Source organism: Myotis myotis, unplaced genomic scaffold (genome assembly GCF_014108235.1).
Source record: "Myotis myotis isolate mMyoMyo1 unplaced genomic scaffold, mMyoMyo1.p scaffold_m19_p_2, whole genome shotgun sequence".
Taxonomy (NCBI): domain Eukaryota; kingdom Metazoa; phylum Chordata; class Mammalia; order Chiroptera; family Vespertilionidae; genus Myotis; species Myotis myotis.
Genome location: NW_023416324.1, coordinates 174,897,544 through 174,918,460, shown reverse-complemented (window position 1 = coordinate 174,918,460; position 20,917 = coordinate 174,897,544). Strand labels below are relative to the sequence as shown.

Genomic DNA, 20,917 nt, shown 5'->3' with positions numbered 1-20,917 from the left:
TCCTGTGTGGGGCTGAAAGTTCCAGCCCTCTGCTGTAGGCTGGAGAACGGCACCAGGCGGGGTCAGATTGGACCTGAGTTCAGCAACCTGGTACTTGGGTCTGGCTAGGAAAGAATTCAGAGCCAAGACTCAAACTCTAAGAGAACATCATCATAATAAAGGCTAATATGCAAATGGTCCTACTGATCAGCAGGGACCTGAGGCTGCGTGGAGCCTGGCCGGGGTGGGGGACCTCAGGCCGTGCCCCCCGCCCTGTCACCGGAGCCGGGGACCTGAGGCTGCGCTGGGGGACCTGAGGCTGCGCCCCTGCCTGGCAGGACTTGATGGGGGGGGGGGGGGGGGGGCGGCCGGGTCTGGGTCTCCTGTGATTTTGAAGCGTGTGCGGGTGGGCGGGGACTTGATTCTGGGTCCCATGGTGCACCCCAGACTCTGACAGGAGGGAGATTTTCATATACATTTTACTAATTTTCTTTCATCTCTGACACTTCTATTATAGAGAGAGGGCAAATAGCAATATTAAAATATTTCCTTTAATTAATTCCCTTTTAATGTGTATGAATTTCATGCACCGGGCCACTAGTTTATTGATAAAATCACAGGGAAGAAGTAATTCCTAGAAGAAATGGGCTGAGGAAACAAGTTATAGAGGCAGAGGAAGGGCCCTTGGAGCTTGGGAGTGAGGAAGGTAATGGTAACACCTGGGGAATGGAAATGGAGGGGAGGGAAGGGAAAGGTGCTGGGCCTGCGTGCTAAATGCTGGGTCCTCCATCCTAAGGGCCTTAAGGGTGTAGAGTTTAGGGGAGGTCCCAGGGGAAGATCTCAATCGAATCGTCAGCAGTTCTCCAGGTGTTTCCTTTCAGGATTGTGGTCTCCACTGATTGTTTGGCACCAGGGCAGCGGGTCATTGTTCAATGCAGCTGGCCCTGAGGTCAGCTATAGCTGGTTTGGTTGCTCTTCTGAGCCTGGAGCTGAAATATAACTGAGGTCTAGATATTATCTCTAGGGAGGAAAGGTCAGGGGGTCCAAATCCCTTGACCATCTATATGCTGCGGTAGGAAAGGTCACCTGGGGACTAGGTCTCACCCTACATTTGTCCTTTGCTAGGCACCCAGGGCCTTCCGCCCTGGTGACCTTCTGTGCCTAGCCCCGTGGTCGGCAAACTTTAGCTCTCCAGCCACATGCGGCTCTTTGGCCCCTTGAGTGTGGCTCTTCCTAAGCCTTAGGAGTACCCTAATGAAGTTAATAACAATGTACCTACCGATATAGTTTAAGTTTAAAAAATTTGGCTCTCAAAAGAAATTTCGATCGTTGTACTGTTGATATTTGGCTCTGTTGACTAATGAGTTTGCCGACCACCGGCTAGCCTACATCATCCTTGCTCTGCTCCTGTCTGACTGCCTGCCACAGATTGACCTTTGTTAGGGACAAATACTGCCTTAGGACATGACTACCCACCATGAACCACCTTTAGTTAAAAAGTGTTCATTTCAGACCAGCCTATGTGGTTACTTTAAGTCTCCCAGTTTGTGAGGCCATGACACAGGCCTCCCCCGAGCTTGTCAGGTTAGTTTGTGGCCCCTTTTCGTCCGCACAGTAATGATTGATATCCTACTACAGTGGGGCCTTGACTTACGAGTTTAATTCGTTCCGAGACCGAGCTCGTTAAGGAGCTCGTTAACTCAAATTACTCTGTCAACTCAATGCCAAAAATCGGCCAAGAGACAGCTGGTATCTCAAAAAACTCGTTAGTCGGGACACTAAGTCAAGGCCCCAATGTAATGAGAAACATTGGCTTGCTCATATGTCCGTCTTTTAAGTAACTCAAAGGAGCAAGGTGAGACTTTTCAGGACCCTGCAGCTTCACCTAAGCAACGCTGCCATGTGGACTCGGGGTGGGCACATGGGCAAAGCCAAGCCTCTATCTATCAGGCTTCTCGCCCAGCCAGCACCCGCCCCCTTCCCCCAACAGATAACTGTGTGCAGGGCCTGAGAGCAGCCAGAGAAGATCCATGGTTGTACCATTTTACATTCTCACCAGCAGTGTATGGGAGTTCCAGTAGCTTGGGATTGTCAGGGTTTTGTTTTTAGCAATTCTAATAGGTGTGCATTGGCATCTTATTGTTATTGATTGATTTGAGAGAGAAGGGAGAGGGAGAAACATTGATTTGTTATTCCACTTATTCATGCATTCATTGGGTGATCCCTGTATGTGCCCCGACGGGGGATCGAACCCGCAACTGTGGGGTGTCAGGAGGATGCTCTAACCAACTGAGCTACCAGACCAGCTGGCATCTTATTTTATTTCCTTAATACAGGTTATTCTTTTTAAATAAACAAGACTTTTCTGGACACAATGTCTCAGATCTTGGCAATCCTCAGGGGAAGTACGGAGTCCTTGGTGGAGAACTTGGAGGGAAGCAGTGGCACTGGCTGCTGGCTGTACCTGATGGGAGAATAGGATGTTTTTTCGTCCCAGGTCTGCAGGGACCGGCACGTCTTCCCTCTGGTCAGCAGAGGGCAGGAGAGGGCAGAAAATAAGCTGCCCAGTTTGGGGCTTATCAGACACCAGCATCATTGTATTTGGACACATTGTTATATTTACAGTTTTGCTCAAATGCCATTGCCACCGAACCTACTTAACTGCTACCTTGTGAGACTTGACAAATTAACCTTGTGTAATGATTCAGTGCCAAACCTTAACTAACCTCGTAACATCCTTCCATGCCAAAGCGTAACTAACCTAACTAAACCTCCCAAACTGAGCTACCTTTGTAGAATCCTTAATAAGTCTACTCTCCAATGGCACTCTGAAGAGTGAGCTTGTGTTAGGGCAGTGGTTCTCAACCTTGGCTGCACATTAGAATCACCTGGGAATCCTTTTAAAATCCTGATTTCTGGGCCTCATCCTCGGGAAATTCTGTTTCTTTGTTACTAATGTTGTGGCCCCACCCCATAACAAAGAAACAGAATTTCCGGAGGATGAGGCCCAGAAATCAGGATTTTAAAAGGATTCTAATGTGATTCTAATGTGCAGCCAAGGCTGAGAACCACTGTGTTGGGGGAACTCATAAGCAGCTGAGCTAGGTGGGCTCCTGTTCTTCATCACCTCCGACTTGGCAGGAGCCAAGAGACACCAAGGAAAGACGGAGGGGGATAGGTCTCTACCCACCAGCTAGCTGTGAGCACTCTCCCTAGGGCAGTGATGGCGAACCTTTTGAACTCGGCGTGTCAGCATTTTGAAAAACCCTAACTTAACTCTGGTGCCGAGTCACATATAGAAATTTTTTGATATTTGCAAACAAAGACTTATATTTTTGATATTTATTTTATATATTTAAATGCCATTTAACAAAGAAAAATCAACCAAAAAATGAGTTTGCATGTCACCTCTGACACGTGTGTCATAGGTTCGCCATCACTGCCCTAGGGCCTGGGACAGGGAAACTCGGATGGTCCTGCACAGACTTCCTGGGGCTGGGGCTGGGGCTGGGGCTGCACAGTGCCCTGAAGATGTACTCCAGTCTGAGCCCCTGGCTCCCGTCTGGCAGTGGAACCGAAAGGTCCTAAGAAGGGTGGCAAACATCAGGAAGAGCTCCATCCTAGCCAGCTGGTCCCCTGGGCACACCCCATGCCCTGGACGCAGAGGGAAAGGCCAGAGGGTGGCAGCTGTCCCTGTCCTACCACACTCCCTACCCACCACCCATGACACAGCGTTGTGCCCAGTACCAGCGGAGGATGGCAGACAGGCCTCACTGACCACGAAGTTTCCCGCCTTGTCTGGGAAGTGACTGGAGTTGAACTGTTGGGGGGTCTCCCAATACTCAGGGTCATAGAGCACAGAGGCCAGGTTGGGCAAGATGATGGTGCCCTGCACAGAGGAGCTGGTGTGGCCCAGGGGGCCTCAGCTGGCCCAGCACCCAGCCCTGACACTGGGCTGCAGTGAGCGTGGCGAGCACCCCTTGTGCGGGTGAGTCGCCCAGGGGCCAGGGGGCCTCATGGAGACTCCACAGGTGGGTCCTCTCTGGGTTCCCTCCCTCCAGGCTCACGTCAGTGAAGTGGCTGAGCACCTCTACCCTAAAAGCTCCCAACCCAGGCCAGACATGGCCACTGCATTCCTATTTGGGATGCATGGAGAAGCTGTAGGCATGACTGGAGGGGACCAAGTTCTGCACAGGGCAACATACACTGTGTGTGTGTGTGTGTGTGTGTGTGTGTGTGTGTGTGTGTGTGTGTGTAAGAGAGAAGAAATGACATGGCAGACAGACTAAGAGGAAGAAAGATAGAGTAATGAGAAGGAGGGGAGACAAAAAGCTTCACTCTAGGCCTGGGGAGAGGAGAGGTAAACCCTAACCCTAGCCCTCACTGTTCCTCAAAGGAGAAGTGAGTGATTGGAAAGAGAATCTGACTGATCCGATGGGAGCCGAAAGGAGCCAAAGGCTCCTTCTGTCGGTGATTTCTGCTCCTTTCCACATGGGCCCTGGGCTGACCAGGAGGCCAGGGTGGAGCCAGGATGGGGTTGGTTATGGAACCGGGACCTGGGACACTCAGGGGTTCTGAGGAGGGCTCATTTAACAACCACCAGAGAAATAAATCAACCGCCTCTGTGGGGGCCAGGGGACTAGCCATAGGAGTCTTGGTTTTGACAAAGGAATCTTGAAATTAAAAACAAAACTGAGCAGTGGTTAGAGCATCGGCCCGCAGACTGAAGGGTCCAGGTTTGATTGCAGTCAAGGGCACGTGCCTCTGTTGGAGGCATGTGCAGAAGGCAACCAATCGATGTCTCTCTCTCTCTCTCTCTCTGTCTCCCTCCCTTCTACTCTCTAAAAATCAATGGAAAAAAATATCCTTGGGCGAGGATTAGCAAAATGAAACAAAAACACCCCCCCCTCCCCCGCCCCCAAAACTCAGCAAAGTTTGAAGCCTGAATCTCAAATAGGAGTCAGTAAGGAATGCAGAATTTGGACACTGTAAATACTTTCAGAAGGCACTTTTTTCTGTTTCAGTTGCATTACTGCAGCTTACGGGAGGGGCCTGGTCCTGGTCATCCAGACCTATAGGAGCCCAGACCTGGTCCCTCTATGGTTTTAAGCAGAGGGTTTGGGAGGCACATGTTCTTGCTGCTGCCTCGTGAGCAAACATTCCCTAACTATAGTCCCGGGAATTTCCCCGTTTTCCCTGCCTGGGATGAAGTAACCTCTGTCTCACAACAGTTCTTAATACTCACCTTCAGATGCAGAGGCTCCTGGCAAGATGCTCTTTTCCCTCCAAAATCATGTGTATCCTGCTCTGGGCGATGTCCGGGCTTCTTGCAAAGTGACGGACTGATCTTAACTCCTGGAACAGGCTCAGAGCAGAGCCAGTCCGGTACACAAAAAGGCAACTTTCTCTCTCCCCCAAATTACAGAGCCACTGCCTGCGGGCTACCCCCCGGGGACTCTCCACCAGCTTCTTCCCAATAAGTGGCAATTTGAAGTTCATGATCGGGTAGAATGAGGAGAGACAGGCGTGAGACGCCACTGCTGTGTCAGGAAGCATTGCTGTTGTCATCATCACTCCGTGGAATATCTGTAGCGTTCAATGATCTGGTCAAGCTTCGGTTCCACTTTCAGGAGACATCTCTCGCTCACGTTGCACAAGCTCGGTATTGATTGCAGGCTGCTAACTGTCCCCTGGAGCCCTGGTCACAGAACAGCTCCTAGAATCAAATGGGCAGGAATGGACTCTTACTGAGGACATTTCTAATCTCAGGTGGTAGTACACAGAGCTGAACCCTGGTTCCTTCCTTTTATTTTTTTAATATATTTTATTGATTTATTACAGAGAGGAAGGGAGAGAGATAGAGAGTTAGAAACATCAATGAGAGAGAAACATTGGTCAGCTGCCTCCTGCACACCTCCCACTGGGGATGTGCCCACAACCAAGGTACATGCCCTTGACCGGAATCAAACCTGGAACCTTTCAGTCCGAAGGCCGACGCTCTATCCACTGAGCCAAACCAGTTACTGCCCTTCCTTTAATTTTTTAAAAATATTTTTGTATTGATTTCAGAGAGGAAGGGAGAGGGAGAGAGAGCTAGAAACATCAATGATGAGAGAGAATCACCCATCGGCTGCCTCCTGCACACCTCGCACTGGGGATCGACCCCGCGGCCCGGGCATGTGCCCTGACCAGGAATTGAACTTGGGACCCTTCAGTCCGAGGGCCAATGCTCCATCCACTGAGCCAAACCAGCTAGGGCCCTGGTTCTTTCATTTTAAACTTGACCTAAATCGGCACAGCTTCAGACAATCAGGACACGGAGCATCCTGCCGGGCCAGTAGCTAGAGGAGCTGATGACATGGTCCTGTCGTCACATTCTGGGAGACATTCGTCAGACCTATGAACTGCTGGCCAATTACTGCCAAGGACAGTCCAGTGTCAGGCGATCTGGCAGATCAATGCAAAACATCTCCACTTTACACATTAGTTCATTGATTTACGTAGAGAGGTATCTTTGGAGCAACACAAATAGCAGGGAGTGTGGTGGAAAGAGCAAAAACTTTGGATTCAGAGGGACATAAATTTGAAACTCAGTTAAGTCACTTACTGTGTGTTCAGGGCAGTTACTTGAGCGCTCTAAGCTGAAATTTCAAGTCTGTTTAAAAAAAAAAGAAAGAAAAAAAAAGAATAACAGCCCTAGACTATTTGGCTCAGTGGATAGAGCATCAGCCTGCAGATTGAAGGGTCCTGGTTTCGATTCCAGTCAAGGGCACATGCCTGGGTTTTGGCTCCATCCTCAGTAGGGGGTGTGCAGGAGGCAGCCAATCAATGATTCTCTCTCATCATTGATGTTTCTATCTCTCTCCTTCTCCCTTCCTCTCTGAAATCAATTAAAACATATTTTAAAAAAGAATAACAATAACATCTAAAGGACAGGGCTGTTAAGAAGAAATGTGTGTGGCAGCAGGACTCTCACGCTTGATTAAATTAATAATAAATGAATAATCCCAACCTGGCAGGGAGCTTGGAGTCAAAACTGCCCTGAACCACAGTTCTAAGAGTTAAACCAACACAGGCATGATGGAGAAGACTGGGCCCCCTACCGTTTTTCCCTATCATTTTTTAAATTATGGAGATCATAATTTTAGCCAACTGCCTCATACAGTTGTACCAGGAGATACTCGGTACACTCAAGTTGGGTAAACGAAGATAGATTAGTAAAGAGATTGTTTACAAAGGTGCATGGGCAGGAGTTAGGAAAAACACAGGCATAGAGCTCGCCATGATGGGGTCCCCAAAGCTCAAGTCTTAAAGACTCAGGAGGCATTGTGTAATGGGTTTAATGTGGAAAACCAACACCAACCTCTCCATCAACACAGTCACTGCTTTCCCATTTCTACACCTTGGCCCATGCAGTTCCCTCCACCTGAAGTGCCTTCCGTCTGCGTTTCCACTCTAGTGGGAGACTTGCTTGCTCTGCTCCCAAATATATTGAACTTTGACAAATTTCATCATTGAGAAGTGAATTTCCTGATACCACATTTTGAAAGGGCTTTTTTTTTTTTTTTTAAATTGATTTGAGAGGGAGAGAGAGAAACATCAATTTGTTGTTCCACTTATTTATGCATTAATTGGTTACTTGTAAGTGCCCTAACCAGGGACTGAATCCACAACTTTGGCGTAGGGGGACAACACTCTAACCAAATGAGCTACCCGGCCAGGGCCCCTGAAAAGGATTATTGTGTGGACTATTACCTAGCAGACAATGTTGTCAACAGAGATTTTCTGGAAGATGTAGCAGCAGCTTTCCTCATGCGCCTGTTTCTGAGGGTGACTGCAGTACTGGCCAAGGACAAAGTATTGAAACCAGAGTGGATGGTGGTCTTTCTGTCAGTATAACTTGGGGTGACTCGGGTGGGTGATTATGGGCATAACCCTATCATGCCTAGGAATGGGTGGGTGACATGTACCTTCCCAAACATTGTTTTTGCTTATCTAAATGTGAATGTGAGTGGTTGTATCACATGGTACATGGCTCATCTTGACCAGCTGCTGGCTCCCAGGAAATGTACATGGAGGTTGCTTCGGGCAAAACCCTCCCATTGATTTCTTCAAGGCTTTGGCTATGTCTCTGGGAAGCAGTTTGTTGAGTTAGTTTGGACAGTCTGTTGCCTGAGGACTCCTATGGCTGGTTTGGGGGAGGTCCAAGGCCTGGAGACCTTTTTGGCAGCAGCCCCTGGGCCTACATGCTGATATTAAACCTGTATTTTTTATTATTATTTTTAATGTTTTTATTGATTTTAGAGAGAGGGAGAAGGGAAAGAAACATTGATGAGACAGAAACATCAATTGGCTGCCTCTTGCACACCCCCTACTGGGAATCGAACAGGTGACCTCAGTGCATGGGTCGACACTCAACCAACTGAGCCACACCGGCCAGGGCTTTATATTATTTTATTTAAAAAATTATATATATATATATATATATATATATATATATATATATATGTTAGTGATTAGAAAAAGCTAGAAAGGTGGCTTTAAAAAACATTTTATTTTGCTCAGGGATTTGGGAGGGGCTCAGCTGGTGGTTCATCTCTGATCTATGTGCCATCAGCTGGGGTGGCTGAGGCTGGAGGTTCCACTTCCAAAATGGGTACAGGCAGCTTTTGGTTTCTTCACTGCACCTTTCTGCATGCATTACTTTTATTATAAGGAAAAAGTTATTAAAAGAAATATGGTGCACAACAGTGCAGGCAATGATCAGTGTGAGTGAGACTTCAGTTAGCTCAGCCTTTCAGTGCCCCCTTGACTCATTTGCTTCCAATGCTAGGCCCTATTTCTAGGTGATCAATTAGGAAGGAGCTGTCATGTCACTAAGCCATTCCCCAAACACTGGGCATTCTCTTTTCTGGTTTTCCTGAAGTCATTCCTCATAAAGGTTTCTTTTCCTTGATGCCACGTTTTTTTTTGTCTCTTTGAAGTGATCAAATTCAAATGACCAAAATGGAAGTCTACAACACTTACTTCTTTTTTTTTTTTTTTTTTTTTTAATAAATGTGAGCTGCTCTTTTTTTAAAAAAATGTATTTTATTGGATTTTTTTTTTTTTTTTTTACAGAGAGGAATGGAGAGGGATAGAGAGTTAGAAACATCGATGAGAGAGAAACATCAATCAGCTGCCTCCTGCACACTCCCCATTGGGGATGTGCCCGCAACTAAGGTACATGCCCTTGACCGGAATCGAACCCGGGACCCTTAAGTCCGCAGGCCGACGCTCTATCCACTGAGCCAAACCGGTCAGGGCAACACTTACTTATTTTAACAAATATTCTTTGAACATCCATGTATAGGCACTATTCAAGAGTTAGTTGTGTAGTGTGATACTTATTAGGCTCTTATTATATGTAAAACATAATACTTAAGCCAGAAATGATAAGGTACACAAAATAAGATGATTTACTGCCTCCAAGAAGTTTAAATTCATGGGCAGAAATATTTTAAAAAATCAACTATAATATGCAAAGTAAAAGCAAATAAACCTTAAGTAGATGTGTAAGCGAAGGGCTGTAGGAACACAGAGGAATTTCGTTGGAAGAGAAAGGCCTTGTGGAGGGCATAGTATTTGAACTGAGTTTAAAAAGAAAAATATGCTTTTGTTTGACAAGATGACCAGGGATTCCAAGCTGAGAAAATTACAAAGATTTAAAAGTGTGGAAATATTGGCCTGCTTTAGGACTACTGAGTAGAAAAGGAGGGTTGGAGCCAAATAACGCACACCCTGACTGCCAGGCTAAGGAATATGGGCCGCTCTACAAGCAACTGTCTGTGCCCTGAAGATTTCTTTTACACCCGTAGTCTCTTTTAAAAAATTTTATTTTTTAAAGTTGAATTTATTGGGGTGACACTGGCTCACAAAAGCATACAGGTTTCAAGTGTACAACTCAACAAAACATCATCTGCACACTGCATCGTGCGCCCATCACCCAAAGCAAAGTCTCTTTCCGACCCCAGGTACCCTCACTTAGCCCACCTCCACCTCCCCCACCCCCCTTTCCTCTGGCCATCACCACGCTGTTGTCTGTGTCTATGTGTTATCTATGTTTTTTGGCGAATCCCTTCACGTTCTTTCATCCAGTCCTGTGCACCCCCGCCTCCTGCCCCAAACAGCTGTCAGTCTGCTCCATGTACCCATGCCTGTGTCTATTTTATTCATCAGTTTGTTCATTAGGTTCCACATAGATCATATGATCCTTGTCTTTCTCTGACTGGCTTATCTCACGAAGCATAATAACCTTCAGGCCTGTTCATACTGTCGCAAAAGGCAAGCCTTTCCTCTTTTTTAAGGCCAAGTAGTATTCCATTGTGTAAATGCACCACCGCCTCTTTCTACCAATGGGCACTTGGGCTATAAAGTATTTCACCAACTTGCATTTTTGGTTTCCATATTGTCAGTAGTAAATACAATGGCTCAGAGAGGGGCACCAAGGCAGAGAGACCATGAGGCTATAATTATATTATGAACAGAGGGAAGGAGAAAGGTGTGGTGGTGATGCACAGGACCTGGAGTGACTGAATTTATTGGGAAGGGGAAGGAGAGTAAATTAACTCAAGGCCTCTAGCCTGATAGACTCCAGAGGACAATGGTACTACTAAAGAAGCACTGATTTTCAGGAAGCTGTTTGAGGCACCGGTGATGCCCAGTGGAGGCACTTAGCAGGTAGCTGGAGGCTGGTACCAAGGAGAAGCCAAGCCCACAGTGGAAGCTTTGTCACTAAACCTGTGGGAGGGAAAGAATCTGTGCAGAGAGAAAAGGGAGTGGGCAGAGGCAGGAAAAAGCTTTCCTTTAAGAGGGCAAAGCAGGTTAAGAGAGGTGGGAGGACACCCGAGGTGAGAACAGAGCTGACAGGAGGGGGAGTGAGTCCCAGTGCAGCAGAGCTTGAACAGGACAAGGACCAGGAGGCCCTTTCGCTGCCCGTTCTCCTCTGGGAAGGTAAGTCCAGGCATCAACGGAAGTGCGTGTTCATGTCAGTGCCGTCCAACAGAACTCCCTGCAGCGACGGGCATGTTCTGCATCTGTGTCCGACACAGTAGCCGCAGGCCACGTGGCTCCTGAGCACTCGACATGTGGGAGGAAAATTTCAACTTTAGAGTCAAGCCTCTGTGTTTCCAAGGCAGCAGTTTACGAAAAGGCTGGGTTCAGGGGATGAGCCCTGCTGCTGGTCGGCCGAACCGGTACCAAGCAGGCTAAAAGCTTCTTGGCTGCAATCAATGCATTCTATCGGGAAACTCCGTAATGATTACCCTTTCAGATGGGCACTTCATTCTCAATGAGGTAAGCTGAATGAATTGGCCAAAAAGGCAGTTATGTTGTTTGAATTGCTGAGAACCCTTAACCAACCGTTCATTTGAAATATATTTCACCACAACCGCCCACCTCGGCCAAGCATTCACCCTGCCCACAGCCAACCCGCTCCTTGGCAGCCTGGGAGCTGTGTTTGGTGACACAGTCTTAGGGGCCAGGGCCCACCCAGGGATGTCAGGCCAGCTGGGCCGCGTGCCCCTGGCAACCAACCGGCTCTGCTCCTGGCCCTTCTCAGATGTAACTCCATCGCCGGATACTCAAAAGCCCGCCTCTGGGATTCCCGTCATTCAAAGACACCCTGCTCCCTTCCCAGAGAACTAGTTTATACACCAAGAGTTTTATAAAATCCAAAATAACTTTATTCACTTTTCCAGGTTTTTGTTTCCACAAGGTGTTCAGCAAACATGCTAAGGCAACAGAATGTCTAGTTGGTCACGACATGCAACGCTGACCATTCAACTGATGACAGCAGCGACCACGCCCACCTGAGCTGCTGGCCCCACGGCACAAAGGGGGTTTGCAGAAACACACCGAACCACACGGCAATCAGCAACCTGAGGTAGGTCTCTTTACAGTACAAAGACTTCCACACCAGTGCGAGACACTGAGTAGCAAGAGCTGCTTGGAGTCGCAGACTTTGGGGAGAGGAGGAGACTGCGACATCTGCAGTGAGAAAAGAAGACAGACCCACGGAATCCTGAACCCTGTCACTGAACTGTGGCGGCGCAGACCAGGCAAATGAAGAAGGACCCCCGGAAAAAGCAGCGGTCGGCCCTGGGGCTGGGAGCCGACGGGTGTGGGAGCCGGAGCTCTGTGCAGTGGCCAGCGTGCGGAACCTGAGGCAGTGGGACACTCTGTGAAGAGACTTGATTCTTTTTTTTTTTAAATATATTTTATTGATTTTTTACAGAGAGGAAGGGAGAGAGATAGAGAGTCAGAAACATCGATGAGAGAGAAACATCGATCAGCTGCCTCCTGCACATCTCCCACTGGGGATATGCCCGCAACCCAGGTACATGCCCTTGACCGGAATCGAACCTGGGACCTTTCAGTCCGCAGGCCGACGCTCTATCCACTGAGCCAAACCGGTTTCGGCGAGACTTGATTCTTGTTTAGAAACAACAGCAAGAAGAGGAAGGCAGGGAGGGAAAGAGGGGTGGGGGGCTTTGCCCCACTGCTCTCCTGACGGAAACAGGGAGGTGACACCAGGACAGAAGGCAGGAGCCCTGAGAATCCATGGCGCTCTGCATGGCCTCCAGCGGGGCCTCGGCGCCGCCCCGGCCCGGAGTGGCGGTGGGGAGGCGGCAGAGGGGGCCGCTGCAGGGCCCACCATTGCCACACGTCTTCCGTTTCGGACACCCAGAAAACCTGGCGCCATGAAACAACCAGCTGGCAAAGAACAATAGGCTACCCTTTCTGTCGTCTAGTAGCAAAACCGGATCTCCAGTGCAGCAAACTGTACAAAAACGATAGAAAGGAATCTGCACTGTTATTAGCACAGTGCTCATTTTAATATAAAATAAACAGCTTACATTTTCACTGTAAATATAGGCTATGTATAGGTTTATATATATACATATATATAGATACAGCTACACGTAGAAAGCTTCATTATAGGCCTCTGATACATTTATAATAACGGTTCCCTGAACCTTTTAGAGTGCAATTAAAAACAAAAACTAAAGTCTGTTTACATGAATCTGGAGTCAATACAATAATCAAAATAGAACTCTCCCTACAAGTGAAACACACAAGCCGATCCTGAACTGCTGTGCGAAAGGTGAAATCGGGAAAGGCAAGGTTTCGGCTGGACAGGAAGAGCGCCGGCCCCGGGACGGCGAGGCTCCAGAGGGAAGAGACGGAGGCAGCACGGGAGGAGTCAGCCCTTGACAGCGACCTTGTTCTCTGTAGCAGCAAACATGGCATAGAACCGGGAGCTGTCATTGGACAGAAGGACCGATGGGGTGTCGAACTCCACTACCTGCAAAGGAAGGAGACGGCATCAGGATGTGACTTGAGGACACACTGTTCAGGAAGGGGGGCAAGCCCAAAAGCCCCTTGAGGATGGAATCAGGGTGACAATGCGAGGAGCCCTGCCGTGTCCACATGGGCCCCTTTTTATTTTATTTTTTAAAAACTAACCAGGGTACCAGGGAAAGGTAGGAGAGCAACACCTCTAGACCCCCCTTCGCCTAATTCATTCAGCCCTAGGTGTGCAGGAATCGATCGACAAGATAGTACAGGCTGTGGGGGGAACCCACGGCAGCACAAGTCAAAGGCTTAACAGGCAAATGGCATCTAGTTATGCAAGCTGATCTAAACCTATAGATGGAAAAGGAACAGCTCAGGAGACCTACTTGGCAAAAAAATAAAAAATAAAAGGAAGTGAGAGTCCTGGCTGGGTAGCTCAGTTGGTTAGAGCGTCATCCTGATACACCAAGGTTGTGGATTCGATCTCTCCAGTCAGGGCACATACAAGGGTCAACCAATGAATGCATAGATAAGTGGAACAAATGGATGTTTCTTGCTCCCTCTCTCTGTCTCTCCGCCCCCCTTCCTCTTTCTCTCTAAAAATAAGTAATATATATATATATCTCCTATCTAATAAAAGAGAAACATGGTAATTAGCATACAACCGCTACCCTTCCCATTGGCTAATCAGGGCGATATGCAAATTAACTGCCAGCCAAGATGGCGGCCGGCAGCCAGGCAGCTTAAACTGAACATGAGGCTTGCTTGCTTCAGTGACGGAGGACTGCAACGTTCCCGGCCTGCCTTGCTGGCCTCTGAGCCTGCAGTTTAAGAAACATTGTAACATATAAAAGCTAAACAAAACGCCAGAAACCAGCTTTCAGCCGGCTGGGATCTCAGAGCTGGAGTTGATAGAGTTTCGATTATAGAACTGAAACAAACCAGATACCTGCTTTCAGGAGCGAGGCCTAAGAGCTGGAGCCTCAGAGCTAAAGGTGGCCCAGAATAAAAAAAAAAAGAAAAAAAAGAGCAGTTGGGAGCTTCAGTCCCAGCCTGAAAACAGCCCTCTGTGCCTCACCCAGACTGGCCAGGCACCCCAGTGGAAACCCCCACCCTGAAGGGTGTGTGACCAGCTGCAAACAGCCATCATCCCCTCATCCAGGCTGGCCAGGCACCCCAGTGGGGACCCCCACCCTGATCCAGGACACCCTTCAGGGCAAACCAGCCAGCCCCCACCCGTGCACCAGGCCTCTATTCTATATAGTAAAAGGGTAATATGCCTCCCAGCACCGGGATCAGCGTGACAGGGGGCAGCGCCCAAACCCTCTGATCACCCTGCGCCTGTGTGTGTGACAGGGGGCGGGGCCACAACCTCCCTATCGGCCCTGCTCTGTTCCTGACAGGGGAAGGCGCCCCAACCCCCGATCGGCCCTGCTCTGTGCCTGACAGGGGGGAGCTCCCCAACCCCCTGATCACCCTGCGGCTCTGTGTGTGACAGGGTGCGGCGCCCCAACCCCCCGCCCCCCACAGGCCCTGCTCTGTGTGTGACAGGGTAGAGCCATAACCTCCCCATCGGCCCTGCCCTGAGTGTGACAGTGGCGGCGCCCCAACCCCCTGATCGGCCCTGCTCTGTGGGTGATAGAGGGCGGCGCCCCAACCCCCTGATCTTCCCTGCTCTGTGTGTGACAGGGGGCGGTGCCCCAACTCCTCTACCGGCCCTACTCTGTGAGTGACAGGGGGGAGCTCCCCAACTCCCTGATCGACCCTGCTCTGTGCGTGACAGGGGGTGGTGCCACAACCTCCCCATCGACCCTGCCTTGAGTGTGACAGGGGGCGGTGCCCCAACCCCCCAATCGGCCCTACCCTGAGCGTGACTGAGGGTGGCATCACAACCTCCCAATCCGCCCTGCTCTGTGCATGACAGGGGGCGGCGCCCCAACTCCCCAATCGGCCCTGCTCTGAGCCCAACCAGGGACTGCACCTAGGGATTAGTCCTGCCCTCTGCCACCTGGGAGCAGGCCTAAGCCAGCAGGTCGTTATCTCCCAAGGGGTCCCAGACTGCGAGAGGGCACAGGCCGGGCTGAGGGACCCTCCCTCTCCCCCCTGAGTGCACAAATTTTTGTGCACCGGGCCTCTAGTATATATATATATTTTTAAAAGAAGTGAAGCCCAAGCCAGTTTGGCTCAGTGGATAGAGCATCAGCCTGCGACTGAAGGGTCCCAGGTTCAATTCCAGTCAAGGGCATAAGCTCAGGTTGCAGGCTTGATCCCCCAGTAGGGGGCATGCAGGAGGCAGCTGATCAATGATTCTCTCTCATCATCGATGTTTCTACCTCTCTCTCCCTCTCCCTTCCTCTCTGAAATCAATTAATAAAAATAGAAAAAGAAAAAAAGTGAGTAAAGGATAAACTCAGTCAATTATCCAGTCTTATGATGGACTTCTATGCAGTCACTGGAAACCATATTGCAGTAGAAAAGTGAATGACATCCTGGTAGGACCTGCCTCCCAGGATGTGGCTGACAATGCCACATACTTCCCAGCCCCCATTTTGCAGGGCAAAGGTATGGACACATTTTTGGCAGGAGATGAAAGGGGAGGTCTCCGGGGCGCTTTTAGGAAAGGATCTTCCCAGGGGAGACAGGCCTAAGGACAAAGCATCCTTCCTTCGGACTGGCTGCAGGAGGGCAGGAGGCTGGGTGCTAGAGCAGACACTGCACTATGTGTGGACAGGGAGACACTGGCTTTCTTTCTTTCTTTTTTTTTAAAAATATATTTTATTGATTTTTTTACAGAGAGGAAGGGAGAGAGATAGATAGTCAGAAACATCGATGAGAGAGAAACATCGATCAGCTGCCTCCTGCACATCTCCCACTGGGGATGTGCCCGCAACCCAGGTACATGCCCTTGACCGGAATCGAACCCGGGACCTTTTGGTCCGCAGGCCGACGCTCTATCCACTGAGCCAAACCGGTTTCGGCGACACTGGCTTTCTTGAGAGACAGGCAGGCTGTAAGCAGGTAGATATGGGAAAGGAATGAAGGGCAAAGGACAGTTTAGGTAGGTGGAACTGTATGAGTAGACACAGAAGATGGAAAAGCTTAGGGGATGCAAGATTACCTATGGCTAACAGCACTTGTAAGGAACGAGAGGGAAATGAAGGAGGCATGGCTGGGCCAGGTTGTGGGGAAGCTTGGAATAGCAGGATACAAGTCTGGCACCCCTACATGATTGCAAAAAGCAAACGACACCTGGTGGCTGGTCTCAACACGCCTTGGGCAATTGTTATCTATGTGAATTAATTACTAACTAAACTCGCTCGCTGACCTAAGTCAGTGTGCCCCTATTTTCAAGCAACAAAATAACAGGTAGTAAAGCAAAACAAGAACCCAGGAGTGCCTCAAATTCAGTGCCTTGTTGGGAGGGGGCTGTATCTCTCTCCAAACGGACTGGACTAGAGCTGCTATGGCTGCTTTTCTAAATGTTCAGAACCACCCTCAGATGCCAACCAGCCCCGTCCTCCCAGACAAGGCCACATGCCTCAGTACCTGTCCCTGGGCCAGCACCATAATCCTATCAGAGCCTAGGACCGTATGCAGGCGGTGGGCAATCGTCAGCATAGTGCAATCGGCAAACGCTTCTCGGACAGTCTCTTGGATCAGTAGGTCTGTCTCCGTGTCCATGGCAGCTGTGGCTTCATCTAGAATCAGAATCTGCCAGGGAAGAGAGGAGAAAGAGGATCCAACCAGTTCCTTAAACATTCTGGTTAATTTAGATTTTCCTAAAAAGTATTTTAGCATTTGAATTTTATACCATACATTACTTATGATTCTTTCTCATCATTGATGTTTCTATCTCTCCCTCTCCCTTCTTCTCTGAAATCAATAAAAACATACTTAAAAAAAAACACACCCCACCCATACACCCAAATTGTGTCAAGGTTAATCAAGAAACACCTCTGGGCATTCTCTTAAAAGTGCCGCTGGGCTGGGAGCCAGGAATGCCTTCAGACCGCGTGCCACAGGGAAGGGTGCTCCTCCACCTCTCTGTTCTCTCCTGTCCCTCCCTCCCCTCCCCTAGCTCCCACCAAACCGCCCACCTTGCAGTGACGGAGCAAGGCTCTTGCTATGCATAAGAGCTGGCGCTCCCCCACGGAGAAGTTCTCCCCGTTCTCTAGCACTTCAGATTCAAGTTTCAGAGGTAGCTGAGCAATCTAGGAAGAAAGAAAGTAGAAATGAGAAGGGTCCAAAAGTGAGGGGGAGAAACACCCTAGCTTTTGCCAAAAATCCAGTAGCAAAGGTAAATTATTCTGGAACAGAAGGAGGAATACTAGCCGAGAACCTGGCTCACCTAGAAAGAAGGTACAGGTGTGATGGTCACGTGACCAGGACCCAGGTTTTCTAGGACCCCCTATTTCAAATATACTATTCTGTTAGTCTCCTACTCTCAAAATGTCCCAGAAATTCCAATATTTTCATGTCCCCAAATCCTGGCAGATAGTGGTCCTAATTTTTGAGCCACTGAAAAGTTGGTCGTGCAATAGGAAATGGGGAACATAAAAATGCTGTCTTTCTTAAGTCTAAAGCTCTAGGCCCATGGCTGTCAAACTTTTCTTTTTGTAAGCTACGCAGGCTACTCTTCAAATGAAATTACTTGAGAAAGCTCAATCTAAAAGAGAGAAAAGGAGAGCTGATCTAGTTGAGTTAGGGCAAGGGATCCTGAGTTTGACTTAAGCAAAGGCACGGACACCCTCCTCCGGCGAGGGATATTCATCTGCAGACTGTGGCCCCTGGAGGGACCTGCTGAGCACCCCGCAGAGATCTGTGAACCCACGAGCCTACTGCGTGCTTTCTGCAGACTCAATAAATGATGTATCTCTCGCACACAGAAAGATACTTCAAAAGCCTGCTGTACTGTTATGATTAATAAAGTAGAAGTTAATGTAAAAGCATTACTGAATTCTGAGTAGTTGTCATGGACATGTCTTCAGTCAATGGGTGGGAACAGGGTAATATGATCATGGGCGTGGGGGTAGAGGGAGGAGGTGGCGGGCAGGAAATAGCCACTTTTATGCCCTTTCTGGAATGTCTGGGAAGTCCTGCTCTAGAGTGTTCCTCCACAGATACCCTGGAGGTGGAGGACAGACCAGGCTGGACGGAAGCAGCCGGGCAGGCTGGGCAGTGCCCACAGCATCGCTCGCCCTGGCTTCTTACACATTCTTTCATGTGCGTCCTCTCCAGGGCGTCCCAGATCTGGTCTTCTGTGTACTGGCTGAAGGGATCCAAGTTTGAGCTAGAAAGAAACACAGAGGAATGTGTCAGGGATCCCTCATGTACAAGCCACACTGCGAAGGCTGTGGGGTCAAAGTCTAAACAAGCCCGGGGGGGGGGGGGGGGCGCTTACACCCCCTCAGGTCACAGAGGGCTCCTCCCCTAAGCAGCCAGAGGTGGACGCTGATGCCTGCCCCAGGCAGGACGATCTCTGAGAACAGAATTTATTCTTTATAAAATGTTATTTTTACTTTTATAACAGTTACGTACAAAAATTAAGAAATACAGACATGCAAATCACAAAACACAAGCCAATACGTGTTTTCATCGTCTCTAGTCAGATCCCTAGAAACAAAAGGTGTTAGCATTTTGGCATACATGCCAGGTTTTTTCCTAGCACATACATGTTAAAATACATCTCCCTGCATGCACAGGGAGACGCTCTCTTCCTTCCTATGCACCAGGGGGAGAGCAGGGACCTGACAGCTAGCTGACCCGGAAAACGAGCTGACCCAGCGGAAGGCAGAGGGAATGAGAGAGAGGAAAGGGCAACCGAAGAGGAAGGACTTCATTTCCTCTGGTTTAGAAAACCAGCTTGAGGTCTATTCCTGTTTACTGTCCCCACAGTGTCTGCCGCATGGAAATCACAGATATCAAAATAGGACTAGGCATTGCTGGGAATGTTACAGACGGGACAAAAAGCTCTCTGTCATGGAGGACGAGGGTAGGGCAGTGGTGGGACAGAAATTTGGTGGAAATGGGATGTTAACACTGATGTGGGGAGTCTTGTCTCAATCTCAACATGAAGTTTTGTAAGTCTGGCAATCGGAAAGGATTAAGGTACAATTTGCTTTGCTCCTAAATCTTGCTTGGCATATGGGAACATCTCTGGGAGGACCTCAGCTCTGTGCCATGTCTGTGCTCATGTCTAGGGTCACTAACCCAGGCATGCGAACGCAAGCAGGCTCACATCACGGAGGAGCACTACTGGAGCGGAGGAGATGGCAGACGCACACCGCGCCCGTGTCCTCTGGGCCGTCGCTGGGAGGCTCTGCCCGACCCTGCTCTCTGTGCCGCGGGCCCTCTGCACAGGTGCTCTCCCTCCGCTTGCAACATGCTCACCGTTCCTCACCCTTGTACTGGAGAGACACTGGTAAAAGCTAGGACTCTGGAGCCAGACTGCCTGATTCCTATACAGTGCCTGTCAATCACAACTGTGTGCGCTTGGCCAAGTCAGCCCTAGCTACTCTACGTCCCAGTTCCTCAGGTGTAAGACAGGGTAAAGGACCACCTCCTCGAAAGGCTGTTGTGAGGACTGCGTGTGCACACGTTTCTTGTGTGTAAAGCACTTGTGGGAGGCCTGCGGAGGGCTGGCACTGCGTATGTGACAGCTATTATGACCGTGGTTTTACTTCTGGGCTATGATTCCTTCTTGTCCTTCAGGTCTCAGCTCAGATGCTGCCTTTAGGAAGTGTCTCCTGAGCCTTCACGCCTGGATGAGGTGTCTCTATGCTCACCCTTAGGGCACGCATCACCCTGTCCCTTTGTCTCTCTGCCCACCGGTGGCACAGGATCCCTGTCTGGATCTTGTTCACTGTTGTATCCCATGTACACCATCTATTTTCTGTATAAATAAAAAAGTTTATCCCTATCATTATCTGACTCCTAATAAGAGGTATTAATATGTCACTACTTTTTAAAAAACACTGTATATTTTTATGGATCTCAGAGAGGAAGGGAGAGGGAGAGATAAAAACATCACCGATGAGAATCTTTGATTGGCTGCCTCCTGCACACCCCCCACTGGGGATTGAGCCCACAACCTGGACAGGTGCCCTGACCAGGTATTGAACCTCCTGGTTCATAGGTTGATGCTCAACCCCCACGGAGCCAGGCTGTCACAACTTTTAAGTACTTTCAGTAATAACAGAGGCAAAGAGCAGTTCGTGGAGGGAGAGTGTGTACACACAGAGAATCCGAACAGACTGGGGTCAACCCCTGCTCTGCCTCCTACCACCTGCGTGACTTTGGACAAATTACTCCTCGGTTTTCTCTGTGTAACAGGGACATAGCGAAATGGCTTGGTAGGTTTAGAGTATGTGTACAGTGCCTAGAACAGCGAGGACACTCAATAACTGGCAGCTGTTAAACTGCCAAGGTCCATGTGGACACATTAGATGCCTTGGTTCCAATATTGGTGGTTTCTAACCCATATAGTCAATGCAATTTCCAAGGGACACAATCATCCCAGGAACTTGGAACACCAGGACCAGAAATCGTTCTGATGAAGTCCTACCTGTAATCGGTCTGGATGAGGAAGACTGATCTCTACAGG

The 20,917-nt window shown here is 49.1% G+C and overlaps 1 protein-coding gene across 5 annotated transcripts in view; it reads right to left on the bottom strand.

The window, feature by feature from the left end:
* Positions 1-12,813: 12,813 nt before the first annotated feature.
* ABCC5 (ATP binding cassette subfamily C member 5) overlaps positions 12,814-20,917 on the bottom strand; it is an 86,873-nt gene continuing 78,769 nt past the window's right edge. For all 5 annotated transcript variants that reach the window (XM_036347845.1, XM_036347847.1, XM_036347846.1 and 2 more), the window contains 4 exons: positions 18,526-18,604; positions 17,412-17,525; positions 16,861-17,025; positions 12,814-13,324 (listed from right to left, as the gene is read on the bottom strand). In XM_036347845.1, the coding sequence (XP_036203738.1) occupies positions 13,223-13,324; positions 16,861-17,025; positions 17,412-17,525; positions 18,526-18,604 (460 nt within the window). In that variant the 3' untranslated portion in view covers positions 12,814-13,222. The remainder of the gene's footprint in view (positions 13,325-16,860; positions 17,026-17,411; positions 17,526-18,525; positions 18,605-20,917) is intronic.